This window comes from Hyperolius riggenbachi, chromosome 6 (assembly GCF_040937935.1).
Source record: "Hyperolius riggenbachi isolate aHypRig1 chromosome 6, aHypRig1.pri, whole genome shotgun sequence".
NCBI lineage: Eukaryota > Metazoa > Chordata > Amphibia > Anura > Hyperoliidae > Hyperolius > Hyperolius riggenbachi.
Window position 1 is genome coordinate 356,266,664 of NC_090651.1, and position 12,894 is coordinate 356,279,557.

Consider the following 12,894-nt stretch of genomic DNA (forward strand, 5'->3'; position numbering starts at 1 on the left):
CGTGAGTGGATAGGCTGCATTCTGTAACATCACTGCTCTGTAGGGAGGGGATAGGCTGCATCGTGTGACATCACTACTCTGTAGTGAGTGGATAGGCTGCACTGTGTGACATCACTGCTCTTTAGGGTGTGGATAGGCTGCGCTGTGTGACATCACTGGTCTGTAGGGAGTGGATAGGCTGCATCGCGTGACATCACTGCTGTATAGGGAGCGGGCAGGCTGCATTCTGTGACATCACTGGTGTATACAGTGTATTATTATTAATTTATATAGCGCCAACATATTCTGCAGCGCTTTACAAAGCACAATAAGACGACAAGGGGAACATAGATACAACTAACAAATGTACAGTAGAGTTCCAAGCAGCACAAATAGTGTATAGACAAGTATGACAGAGAGGGTGCTCACCTCCCGACTGACCCCTTTATAAGCCTCCGACACGTCTCCATCTGCACGTCCAGCCCCCGTTTCATGCTGCACATCTCCATGTATTCATGCAGGTGCCGGTTCATGTCACTCTTGGCCGTCGCCAGCTCCAGCTGCATTATGGGAAAGGAGAAGAGGCTGAACCACTGATCACCACCGATGTCACAAACATACTATTCAGAGACAAAGACAAACATACTATGCCGTGTCCTGTCACTTTTGCATCAGTTTTCTGTGAGTTTTAACTGACTGGACCGGAAATGTACACCTTTTATGTAAGAACACACCCATAGAAACACATACAAAGCTGACAGGACCGGACTGAATAAGATAAATCCATAGAAACACATGCAAAGCTGATGCCAACTGTCAAAAACTGACAGGCTGGGTTCACACATAAAAAGGTGTCTAGTCCTGTCCTAAGTGCAGAATCTCACCTCGATCTGGTCGATGGTCTCCTGGTACTCTTTATCCCGAGTCTTCAGGAAGGTTTCTGTCTCTTGGATAAGACAGCCCAAACTCTCTTCCTGCAAGAGAAACCATGGCAACAGATGAACGCCAAGTGATGGTAGTGGGTGTTATCATTCCTTCTTCCCTCCAGCAATCACAGACTGCAAAATAAGGCCACCACTACGGATGGACAACGAGATGCTGATAATGGTGAACTGCATGCAAATTTTATGCAAATTGTATGCAATCTGGATTTAGGCCAATCAAATTAGACAGGAGGGAAGGATTTGATTGGTGTACTTTTAAAGTGTACCAGAGCTCTGACATGGAAAAAGATTTATACATACCTGGGGCTTCCTCCAGCCCCATCCGCTTGGATCGCTCCCACGCCACCGCCCTCCGCTGTCCTCAGCTCTGGTACTGGGTCCCGGCACTTCCGTCAGTCGGAGCCAGTCTGGCGTAAAAGAAGTGCACCCTCTACGGATCGCTCCAGCAGCTGCCAGAGAGATACGCAAAGAGCACACTTCTCCAGGGTAGACTGGCTCCAACTGACTGAAGTGCGGGGACCCGATGCCGGAGCTGTAGACATCGGAGGACAGCGGCGTGGGAGCGATCCGAGCGGATGGGACTGGAGGAAGCCCCAGGTATGTATAAATCTTTTTCTTTGTCGGAGCTCTGGTTTCCTTTAAGCTGCTTATAAACCAGAATTCCTAGCCTCTCACTGACTGTCTCTGGTCACCTCCTGTGTTACACTAATACTGACAGCCCAATTACAGAAAAATAAACTTAGTGTAGTTTTGGATAGTACAGTATGAGGGTCAGAGTCCCTCAGGTTTATTGTGGTTCTGTATTCCCATTTGTGCTGACTTCCATCACTTCCTGTGCAGAAAGGAAGGGGAAGTCTCTAAGTGTGACAGAAACCACCAAAAAGAATTTGTGCAGCAGGGATAATGACCTAATTTCCTGCCCCTGCAGCTACCATACTTATGTCACAACGCTTTAGAGAGGATCATGGGTCAGGTATTGGGGCAAAATATCTGAAACAAAACCCCAACAGCAATCTAATCCCCCAATTTTTTTTTTTATCCTTTCTACACTGTTCGAAATCACTATATCCAGAGTCAGCGTCACGTAGGGGCCAAAAACAAGTTTACTATAACAGAAGTTTTATTATATCCGGGATTACTATAGCAGGCATTGCTCCCATAGACTTATAATGAAGATTGGCTGGGACCTGGAGAGGTAGTTTGCTATACCCGGATGTTTATTATACCCAAGTTTATTAGAACGAGATTACACTGTAGTAAAAGTTGTTAATACTTAATTCGCCCTCTAGAGGGCACTGCCCCTCCATTGAATCCAGTGGAATACATCACACTGCAGTGGGAAATATAACAAGATGTGACACAGAAAGTACATAAAGCTCTCACTATGCTTGGCTCAGCTTTAGCTGCTCTTACTGAAGAAAAGCGAAACTCTTAGCTGGAAACCCACTAGAAATAGGAGGCTTGCAATCAAAATCGCTAAGCCCTTTTGTTGCTATTTTTGCAGCTTTTTCCTGCAGCGATTTTGAATTTAAAGCTAGTGATTTCTACAGCGATTGTGTTTTTTTCTCTGGGTGGTGATAGCCCTAGAGCGAGCTGTCTGCGCCTGTCCTCCTCCCCCCGGAGTGTGCCACAAGCTTGGGGCGGCCTATGCTTCACCCCCTTCTCATGTTTTGCTCCCAAGTCATACTCATATGGCAGAACGTAAGGTAGGTGTCTGTTTTTTGGGAGGTGGGTGCGAGCGGCTCTTCCCAGCGCTGGCCACGCTCGGAGGAGTCACCTGCACTTCCCAGCCTCCCCCTCCGGGGTGCTGCTACAGGGCTTCGGAGCAGTGAGAGGGCTTGGAGCTCTGCGGCTCCCCGGTTGATTGGGGCATAGAAAACCTCCCCCTAGCGCCCCTGGATAGTGCTAAATGTTGCACGAACTAATCCTCGCAGGGTAACAGTTTTGCGGTAGTTTTAGACCCTGCATATTATGGCATGCGAAAGCAAATGCAAATTTCCATGAGCATTGCCTTGTGATCAAGCCAATTAGGCCAAATTTGCAATGCCATATATATCAGGTTTTAACTTTGTGTTTGATGCACAGATGCCTCTGCTGCTGCGATTGTGATTTTGCAAGTGGTTTTGTGTAGTAAAAGCGCTGCAAGAATCTCTTTGTACAGGGGCAATCCTATTCTTTGTACTGAAGCGCAATCACTCCAAAAATGCTGCAGGTAAAGCAAATGCCATTTTAGGAAATTGCAGTCGGCACTGCGGAATCACCGCGACTGCCATTTATTGCCCTAGCACTTTTGCCAACACTCGCGATTCCAAAATGCTGCTGATTGACCTCTAGTGGGCTCCAGGTCTTACTGAAAATCTGCTATAACCTGTCCATGTTGCACAAGAAATTATGTGTTTTGTGGTTATAAAAATTGGCCTTTATATTTCAGTCTACTGCTGGATATTGCCCCAACACGGCAGACAACTGAAATCGCGTTTCTCTGCAGTGTATGGTGACCGGCATAACCACAATCGGGGCAGCCACACACCAGCCGTCAGTGCAGCCACCTGGTGTGAATGAATGTTGTGGGGGGATTCCGGCAGAACGCGAGTTATTCACAGACAGAGACCTCTCTTACCTCGCCCTGCTGGACTTCGGCAGGAGGGTTACAGTTGGTGAAATCCTCCCACAGCAGCAGTGTGTCCTCATTCTCCTCCCAGGTCAGGCTGTCACAGTCGTCATCAAAGTCATACGTTTCTCGCCTGTACAGATACATTGCAGCACACAGTCACAAAAAGGAAATTGCTTTGGGTTTTGCTGTTTACATTTTTTTCTGTTTCAAAATACTTAAAGCTTGTTCGTATTCTTCTTAAATGGTCCTATATGGGGCCCTTGTCAAAAATATAATTGCTCCATTTAGCTCCAATTTCAAATATAAGCAATTCACCCCCCGTTTGTACAGTATAAGCGGTGACTTCATATCTATACTGATAGTAAACTAGATGCAGTGTGTGCTGATCCCAGGTTTCCAATGGTGTTACTAAATTGTTTCACTGCATCAAAAGTCCTCCCTCTCCCCTCATTTTCAAACTGTCCCTTATGCTGGGAATACACGGCTCGATTCTGAGCCATTAAGATGGCTCAATAGATAATTTCCAACATGTCCGATCACCATTCAATCGTTTTGCCGCTCGATTCACCATTGAAGTTAATTTAAAAAAAAAGAAGAAGAAAAAATGAGCGGAAGATAAGAGAATTGAATGGGCAAAACGATCGGGCGCAGAATCGAGCGCCAGAATCGACCTGTGTATTCCCAGCATAAGGACGCATTGCCCAATTCATCAGAACTTCAGCAAACCCAAAGTAGGAACGAATACGTCAGTTGTAATAGGAGTAACAGGGCTTAAAATGAACCTCCGGACTAAAAACCTGCTCAGCAGAACTGAAAAGGCTTGGTGTTTCTTTAACAGTTTCACATCATCAGAACTTTGTTTTTCTTACCAAAGCATCATTTTTAGCTGTATTTTTTAGCTAAGCTCCACCCATCAAAGAAAACTGCCCGGGCTTTTTTTCCCTGATGCTGTGCAAAGCATGATGGGATTTCCTATGATGTTATTCACGTTGCCTAGCAACTGGGAGGGGTGATCAGCACACAGGACAGTTGGAACTGTGTCTCATGCTCCCTGTCACCTCCTTTAAACCAAAAAGATGGCTGCCCTCATGAAATCACAAACATTTGCCTGTTCTTTTAAAACAGGGTGGGTAAGAGACTATATTCCAAAAAAACCCTAGGAGGTAAGAAGGACTGCGCTCCACAGCACTTGATTAAATGTATATATATATATATATATATATATATATATATATATATATATATATATATATATATATATATATATATATATATATATATATATATATATATATATATATATATATATATATATATATATAGCACCAATGTCACCAGTGTAGGGGATCCGCAGACTTTGTTCGAGTACACACACTCTCAAGCGCTTGTGAACTGAGGATCCGGTACGCATGTTTTATGGCAGGTTTTAAATAAATGTTAAAAGGTTTTATGCTATGCGGAGTTCCGCTTTTTATATTTGAAGGTCCTGAATTGGTACTGCCCAGGTTGGAGGGCTTATACGCTTTGATTACAAGAAGCCATCTGGTGAGTGAAACTCACTAGGGGGGTTAAAAGTATTCCCCCGTACTCTCTGTATCTCCTCTGGGTGGAGGCTACTATCTACACAATTGTGTGAAGTGAATCACAGAGTGGTTCATAATAAGCAATACTGCACTATATGCGGATTTTTTACAGGGAAATCCTATACTTCATTGAAAGGTCTGGATTGTGATCGCAACTTTTTTATGTGGATGGGAAAAGATTATATTACCTATCTATTTTAATTAACATAACGTAACTTAACTTAATGACAGTATGTTTGTTTAGGCTGGAGTTCCTCTTTAAAAAAAGTGTACTCAAGGCGACATGTGACATGATGAGACAAACGTGTATGTACAATAAAAAACATTAATAACCAGGCTGTTTAACTTTGCTGCCTGAAAGAGTTAATTTCTAGGCATGGAAGTGACAGCTTCTGTCTTGTTAGTAGCTTGTCAGGAATATAGTAAACATCACTGTTAAGCAGATTACACACATAAAAGTTTTCCTGGCAGAATACAACTTCTGAGGGCAGGGAGAGAGAAAATGCATGAACTATTCAACTTTTACTAACTCTGAGGTGCTTAATAGACTGCCACTGATTAGAGACAGTAAAACATTAACAGTAACTCCAGTGAAAATAATGTAATAAAAAAGTGCTTCATTTTTACAATAATTATGTATAAATGATTTTGTCAGCATTTGCCCATTGACAAATCTTTCCTCTCCCTGATTTACATTCTGACATGTATCACATGGCGACAATTTTACTGCTGGCAGGTGATATCAGTGGAAGGAGATGCTGCTTGTTTTTTGTTGGTTTTTTTGGGGCAGTTCGAAACAGTAAAACAGCTGTTATTTCCCACAACGCAATGAGGTTCACAGACCGGAAACTGCCAGGACCATGGTCCTCACAGTTTCCTGTGGGAGGGGTTTCACCACAATATCAGCCATACAGAGCCCCCTGATGATCAGTTTGTGAAAAGGAATAGATTTCTCATGGGAAAGGGGGTATCAGCTACTGATTGGGATGAAGTTCAATTCTTGGTCACGGTTTCTCTTTAAAGTCATTTTTAGGAGTAGGAGGATAAATATAATGGTTTATCTCATCAGTCTATTTTCACCTCGGGTTCACTTTAAACAATGCAAATTCTATTTACATGAAAACATAAGACCACTGACTAATACAAATATGTAAGCACAAGTCTATGAATATATTTAATACACAAAGAGAGGGCTAAACTTGGGAATGCAAAGGAAGCACAAATCAGGTGCAGCCTGGCCTTTGCTCTTGCATTTGAATTCCTTTCCTCATTGATCTGATTTTAGCACTATGCACATACACTTGTAAACATCCAATCCGGCAATATTCAAACCTGGATTTCCTGTTGTACATAACTGGCAATTGCTGTAGCTGTACACTACACGCAGCTCCCTCAACCATTTAAGCACCTGTCACTCTGGCCCCACGTCTGTCCCTTGTGTCACAGTGCTACAAACCATGCTTCTCATTGGCTGAAGACTACATACAGCTGCTGGGGTCACTATTTATGAGGATAATATAACGTCAGTCAGGCAGAGCTAATGCCCTAATAATCCTCCTGGGACTCTTTCCTCCTCCCATGAGCTCCCTTCTTGCCACAAGAGGACAAAGCACCCGCCGATATCAGACCCATCGCCGCTACGTATGGCGTGGCCCCGCTCTCCTGTATTGCAGCTACTGCATATTGTAAGCGTTCTTGTCACGTACACTGAGAACGGCTGTACAGCAAAATGTAGGACAATCAATACTGTATAATGCAGCCAGGCAATGTACTGTATGCAATAGTGCAGCCGTACACACAGCTCTGCAGGCCTCTGTCTGGCAATGTGCGTGATAGTACAGCCGTACACATAGGCCTCAATTCACTAAGATCATGCTGGAGATAATAAGGCAAGAGAAAACTTACCTCCACATAAGAGAGAGTTATCTTATCTCTTCATTCCTTAATTTACCTCCTCTGTAGTTAATTTACCTCCTCTGTAGTTAATTTACCTCCTCTGTAGTTAATTTACCTCCTCTGTAGTTAATTTACCTCCTCTGTAGTTAATTTACCTCCTCTGTAGTTAATTTACCTCCTCTGTTATTTTCACATGCATTTAATAAACAGCCTGTCTTTAACTCTGGAGTTATTTTAAGGATCGAAGAGTTAACTTAAAGACAGAAGAGTTAACTTTAGGTTTGCCTGAGGTAAAATGTTTCCTGAATACTACATACCTTATCACCATGGTAACAACTCTAGAAGAGTTATTAAAGACAGGAGATAAGCTTAGTGAATTGAGGCCATAGTTTGTTATGGGAAACTTTAAAAATAGGCACTTGCCAAATAGGACAAGGTAGTGGGTTCCATAAGGACGGAGCAGCCGGGGAGAAGTCTTGATGCAGTGTGTGGGAGGCGATTAGGAGTGAGGACATTGTTAGGCCACTGAGGGATGTATACATGTATAAAACTGGGGATATAAGGGGGACAGGAGTGATTTAAAGGGAACCTGAAATGAGAGGGATAAGGAGGCTGCCATATGTACTTCCTTTTAAACAATGCAGACTGCCTGGCTGTTCTGCTCATCCTCTGCTTCTAATACTTTATGCCATAGACCCTAAACAACATGCTGATCAGATGGTACTGACATAATTAGCCACATGCTTGTTTCAGGTGTGTGATTCAGACACTACTGATGACAGATCAGGAGGACAGCCAGGCAACTGGTATGGTTTAAAAAGGAAGTAAATATGGCAGCCTCCATATCCCACTAACTTTAGGTTCCCTTTAAAAGTAAAGCCTGGTAACTTGAATAGCCCCTGGGGAGAAATAGAAGCCAGTGTAGAGGTTTGGCAGCACATTTATAAAAGCAGAGTAAATCCAGAGGTCAGAATTAGGATAAACCTAATGAATCCAGAAGATGTAAAAAAACAAAAAAAAAAACCCACTGACTAACGTAGCAAAATAATCTGCCTAAAATATAAATTCTAGGACGTTCAGATATATCTGCGCTGATGTCATTCCCAGAACGGCGGCTAAAGACAGGAATAAATCGGACCCAGATGCCAGGACTGGACTATTTCAAGACGTCCAGCTCGGTCAGCATCTTTTAAAACAAGATCCCGCCTCCCCCGCCAAATCAAAATGATCCAGATCCCAGAGGAGAGTCAGACGTGGCCAAGAGCTGCTGGACTTCCGCAGTCACATCCTGCCTTCCCGGGAATAGTCTGGAGGGCCGCTAATCGCACGCAGGAAGTGGCTAATGTACAGCGGCCGGGCCTTATCGGGGTGACTAAGTGGCCAGGCTCTGCCTCCTTTGTCTGGGATTCAGGGCCGCTTCCTCTCCTGGCCTGGAGAGTCGCAGTCTGCAGAGACGATGCACCAGAAGGGGCTGATAACTGAATGGCCTAAAATACTCAGACTAAATTCCAAGTGCTGATTCACCCACAACAGATACCGGAGCCATTCCTCCCCCGCTAGTGCAGATAAGACCTGTGCAAAACATACATTCCTGGTTTCTAAAGACACAGATATTGGACTTCTGCTACTCCCACCATTATCAGGTGTGGTCTATTGTTTGTTCAGGGAACCCCATACTCTGCACCCTAGCCTGATCAGAGGAACAGCAACCAGCTGGGCTGAATTGCTTCAACCGAAAGCCATTCTATTCCCTTGGCAAGAGGTCTGTCGCTACTCTTCCCATTCTACAGTACTCCCTGCTCCTCTACTCCCCATAGTACAGTACTCCCTGCTCCTCTACTCCCCATAGTACAGTACTCCCTGCTCCTCTACTCCCCATAGTACAGTACTCCCTGCTCCTCTACTCCCCATAGTACAGTACTCCCTGCTCCTCTACTCCCCATAGTACAGTACTTCCTGTTCCTCTACTCCCCATACTACAGTACATCCTGCTCTCTATGATCTAATGTACAGTACTTCCTGTTCCTCTTTTTCCCATACTACAATACTTCCTGCTCATCTATGCCCCATTGTACAGTGCTTCCTGGTCCTCTACACCCCATAGTACAGTACTTCCTGCTCCTCTATGCTCTAAGGTACAGTACTTCCTGGTCCTCTTCTATCCGTACTACAGTACTTCCTGCTCCTCTCCTTCCCATACTACAGTACTTCCTGCCACTCTTCCCCCCCCCCCCCATACTACAGCACTTCCCGCTCCTCTTCCCCCCATACTACAGCACTTCCTGCTCCCATTCCCCCCACACTACAGTACTTCCCGCTCCTCTTCACCCATACTACAGTACTTCCCGCTCCTCTTCCCCCCATACTACAATACTTCCTGCTCCTCCCCCCCCCCCCTCCCATACTACAGTACTTCCTGCTCCTCTTCCCCCCATACCACAGTACTTCCTGCTCCTATTCTCCCCACACTACAGTACTTCCTACTCCTCTTCTTCCCACACCACAGTACTCCATGCTCCTCTTCTCCCCACACTGCAGCACACAGTGTTGCCACAGACACAGATCAGTTGCACCTCTGCACACTTTACTCACAGTTGGTTGAACATTCTCTTCATCTCGTCTGTGATGTTGAGGGAGCAGCTGACCTCCTCATCAGAGAAGTGCCCGGCGTCCCCGTCCTGCTCAGACATGTTGTCGTCGGCCGTCAGCTTCCGCTCTCTCTTTTTGGACACAGAGCCCACCTTAGGGGAGATAAGCCACAGCTCCATTAGTATCAGGCCCCCTCGCAGGTCTCACGGTTACTCTCTGTGACTCGGGGGTATGAGGCAAGCTGAACTCACAAGCAGCAATGTGTGCGCATTCAGTGGTGCCCTGTGCCATGCATGCATTATACAGCAGGAAGTGCAGCAGGCGGCATGCCCTGACCTAACCTCCCTCCGCTACACAGTACAGGCAGACAGGAAATAGATAAAAGTCACAAACACAAGACGGAAAGGAAAGGCCAGAAAGACATCACAGCAGGGCTTCTACAATCCACACTCCCATCTATTTGTCGCTGCACGGAACCACGCCCTTCAATTTGCTCAGTCGGTGATGGTGGCCATGATGGATCAATTCTAAAGAACAAGGACCGCCTGTAACACTTGGTATTACTTGGTCCAAGTTCAGCCTCAGAGACATATCAATCCATGCCTTGCAGTGATGAGCAACAACGACTCCAAACAGCTGTCTGCAGGTTGGATTAGTATAGCTCTGTACAAATCAATAAGCCATATATACACACTGTACACCGGCAGGTCAGGAGTGCGTGTGGCATAAAGGGATGATTTGCATATTAAGTAGTGAGGCATCATGGGAGCTCTTTCTAACTCACAGAAATACCTTCTGTTTAAAGGACAAGTATAGTAAAAAAAAAAAAAATACATACATTAAAAAAATGTAGATTTATCTAAATAAATGCACTGTAAATTATTTTTTTTACTAGGTTTCTGTCACTTACAGGTAGGTAGAAAAAAATATGACAGATTTGTCAGGTTTTGGACTGGTCCATCTCCTCATGGGGGATTCTAGGGGTTTTTGCTTATTTACAAAATGCACTTAATGAAAAACAGTTGCTTAGTCCAACTGCCAGAAGAGTCTGCATTGATTAGGGAGGCTGGCCGGCATTTGTGTATAGATTCTTTCCAGGGAATATTTTGGTAAAGAATGAAGGTAATACTGAAAATCCCCCGTGAGGAGATGGACTAGTCCAAAACAAGTCAAATCTGTCAGCTTTTTACTACCTACTGTAAGTGACAGCAACAAAGGAAAAAAGCCATATATAGTGCATTTTACTCTAGGTGAAATGTACATTTTATAAGTATGCATCTTAAAGTTCATCTATAGCATAAAGCTCGATCCTGGCGTCACCACACCGACCGAGCAAACCTACAGAAACCCTAATCTGCTTCCCCCGGGGGGGGGGGGATGGGAGATCTATGCTGTATGGGCGGGGTCATTAGAGCCTATCGCTGGGGTTAGATGAGAAGAAGAAGAAGCTCAGAGAGAGAAAGTAGTCCCGTTCACCTGGAACATCTTGGACACGTCCTCGGAATTGCGCTGCTGCGCCACATCACACAGCTTGGCGGTGATATCAATCCGCCTGCAGATATCCATGTCCACTTTCATAGCTTTTTCCTGGATCTTTGAGTCGAGATCGGTCATCGGCTGCGGGGGGGATAGCGGGATGTTATGTTTTGTTTGTCTTACAAGAGGATTAGAGCATTTAGTATATAGTACAAAAGGCTTGCCATGTATAGGCTGAAATACTTGGGCACACCGCAAAACAATCCCCGTCTATTACTCAGAACATTCATTTATACTGTGGTAGAGGATGATCGACAGAGGCGCTCTGTTCTTGCCTCTAGATACATCTCTGGCACTATATTTGGCCTGAGGAAGTGGGCGTTAGACCCACGAAATGTGTTGCTTAAGCTCCATATGTGTATGAATGTGCCATTAAGGTAAGCCACCTCTCCCTTTATTATTTTAGTTCTTTTTAACAAAGTTTTATCTATCAATGGGTGCCTCTTCCCCCTTTGTTCATTTATACGCCGCGGCAACTATATTGCCGTAACATTTTGCAATTATAATGCAGCTCTTGCTATGCTGCAAAGGTGCCCATATATCTAGTGGTGTACCGGCAGATCAGCCATGAGACAGATCTCGCTCTGATTGGAGAGGGATCTGTTGATTACCCATACACCACAGGCCAATTCTCCATCAATTTCAGCATGAAATCTATCAGGAATCAGCCTAGCGACGCTGCACGCCTGACCGACCCCCAAGTGTTACGTGTACGCGCTCTATAGCTTCTCACCTGTTTGCTGGCGGGACTCCCAGCCCCCTCCACCATCACTGCCAGTGTCTGTACCACATGGCGCACGTGTGACATCACACACACATACGCCTGTAGCCACACGATACAGGCACTCGCGGTAACGGGGGCGACAGGGGAGGAGGCCAGGAGTCGCGCCAGTGGATAGGCGAGAATTTACAGAGCACAGGCAGCGGGGAAAGAAAGGAGGGACACAACACTTGGGAGGACAGGAGTTGGAGTTCCGCCACATGTTGTTCATCGTGATATCACACTCTGCTACCGCCGTGCACCTGACCGAGATTTTTCAATATGTCCGATCGATTTTGGCCTGAAATTGATCAAAACATTGCGATCGGGTGGACATGTTGCGGTACTGATTTTCTTCTAAAATCGCAGATGTATGGCCGCCTAGATTAATCGCAAGCTAATAAAAATATAAAACATCGGGTCTGATAAAAAAAAAAAAATCCGCTCGTTGCTAGAGATGTGATTAAAAAAACGCAAAAGAAAATCTGCCCATATTGTTCAGCCACCTGTCAAACTGTTCGCTGGCTAATTAATTTCTGAATTAATAAAACTACACAATGTTCATTACGTTAGGTTGACTTAAAGGGACACTTAAGTCAAACAAAAAAAATGAGTTTTACTCACCTAGGGCTTCCAATAGCTCCCTGCAGCTGTCCGGTGACCTCACCGTCTCCCTCCGATCCTCCTGGCCCCGCCGGAAGCCACTTCCTGTTTCGGTGACAGGAGCTGACAGGCTGTGGACGTGAGTGATTCATCGCATTCCTAACCACAATAGCGCCATCTATGCTGCTATATAGTATATGATATATGCTATAGCAGCATAGATGGCGCTATTGTGGCCAGGAACGCGAAGAATCACTCACGTCCCCAGCCTGTCAGCTCCTGTCACCGAAACAGGAAGTGGCTGCCGGCGGGGCCAGGAGGATCGGAGGGAGACGGTGAGGGCACCGGATAGCTGCAGGGGGCTATTGGAAGCCCCAGGTGAGTAAAACT

At 45.2% G+C, this 12,894-nt stretch overlaps 1 protein-coding gene across 4 annotated transcripts in view; it reads right to left on the reverse strand.

Moving 5' to 3' along the window:
- Positions 1-12,894, reverse strand: part of IFFO2 (intermediate filament family orphan 2) — a 121,290-nt gene that overhangs the window by 11,836 nt on the left and 96,560 nt on the right. For all 4 annotated transcript variants that reach the window (XR_011022227.1, XR_011022229.1, XR_011022228.1 and 1 more), the window contains exons 4-8: positions 11,082-11,222; positions 9,609-9,757; positions 3,544-3,667; positions 864-953; positions 409-539 (exon numbers count right to left, since the gene is read on the reverse strand). Coding sequence is in view for 1 of the 4 variants with exons in the window: in XM_068241716.1 (XP_068097817.1) it covers positions 409-539; positions 864-953; positions 3,544-3,667; positions 9,609-9,757; positions 11,082-11,222 (635 nt within the window). In the remaining 3 variants the exon portion in view is untranslated. The remainder of the gene's footprint in view (positions 1-408; positions 540-863; positions 954-3,543; positions 3,668-9,608; positions 9,758-11,081; positions 11,223-12,894) is intronic.